General features: G+C 64.4%; 1 protein-coding gene across 1 annotated transcript in view; it reads right to left on the bottom strand.

The window, feature by feature from the left end:
• Window positions 1-440: 440 nt before the first annotated feature.
• Window positions 441-853, bottom strand: part of NDUFA13 (NADH dehydrogenase (ubiquinone) 1 alpha subcomplex, 13) — a gene marked incomplete at its 5' end in the record, with an annotated part of 719 nt that continues 306 nt past the window's right edge. The window contains 2 exons of the mRNA XM_010178852.1: window positions 441-560; window positions 793-853. Coding sequence (XP_010177154.1) covers window positions 441-560; window positions 793-853 — 181 coding nt within the window. The remainder of the gene's footprint in view (window positions 561-792) is intronic.

Raw genomic sequence — 853 nt, 5'->3', positions numbered from 1 at the left:
CCCCCTGACCCCTCACTCCCTGTCAGACCCCAACCGTGCCACGGAGGGCAAGTCTCCCTCCCGGGGGGCAGGCAGGGCCGGGAATGCAGGCACCCAGACTCCCTCGGGTGCATTCAAGGGCCGGAGCATGGCACAGCTCAGCCATCCCCACACGCCCTCCCTGACCTGGGGCTCCGGAAGCAAGAGCCAAGACTCCTGGGGATGCAGGAGCCAGGACCCCCACCAACTGCCCCAGGAGCAGCCAAATTTCCAACCGAGGGACATGAGCCATCCAAAAACACGCACACCATCATATCGAGCACCGCAGGGTTTAATAACCGGCACAGGGACAGGTGGCACCGTGCAGCCACCGTCCCCACTGCAGTGTCCCATGCCACATCGTGCCGTGCTGCGGTGTCCCATGCCACGCCGTGCCGTGCGGTGCTGTGCCGTGCTGTTCCTCAGACGTACCACTGCAGCCCAAACTTCTCGTTGTCCATCTCGGCGCTGGGGCGCAGGTAGTAGAGCTCGTCCACCGTGGGGGGGACCCAGCGGTCGGTGTGGAACAGGGATTCGCCCACCTGAGAGTGAGAAAGCGCTGAGGTGGGGGACGGGGACAGGCGCAGCACCTCCCCCCCGGTGCTGAGTCCTGATGGGGAAAATGAGCTTCAACCCTCAGCATAGCCCCCCCAGGCCAATGGTTCCTGGGGGGCTTCTTCACGCCTGCGCTTTCCATGAGATCCGACACGGACATGACCCCCCCAGGAGTCTCTAAGGGGCACCCTGGCATGCCCCCCTCCAGGAATCACCCACCTTCCAGCCAGGGACGTCCTTCATGATCTTGGCCTCCTCATCCAGGTTCTGCCGCAGCAAG

This window comes from Mesitornis unicolor, unplaced genomic scaffold, assembly GCF_000695765.1.
Source record: "Mesitornis unicolor isolate BGI_N332 unplaced genomic scaffold, ASM69576v1 scaffold43622, whole genome shotgun sequence".
NCBI classification, from domain to species: Eukaryota; Metazoa; Chordata; class Aves; order Mesitornithiformes; family Mesitornithidae; genus Mesitornis; species Mesitornis unicolor.
Note: the sequence above shows the minus strand (reverse complement) of the source record. Positions and strands in the feature narration are given on the sequence as shown.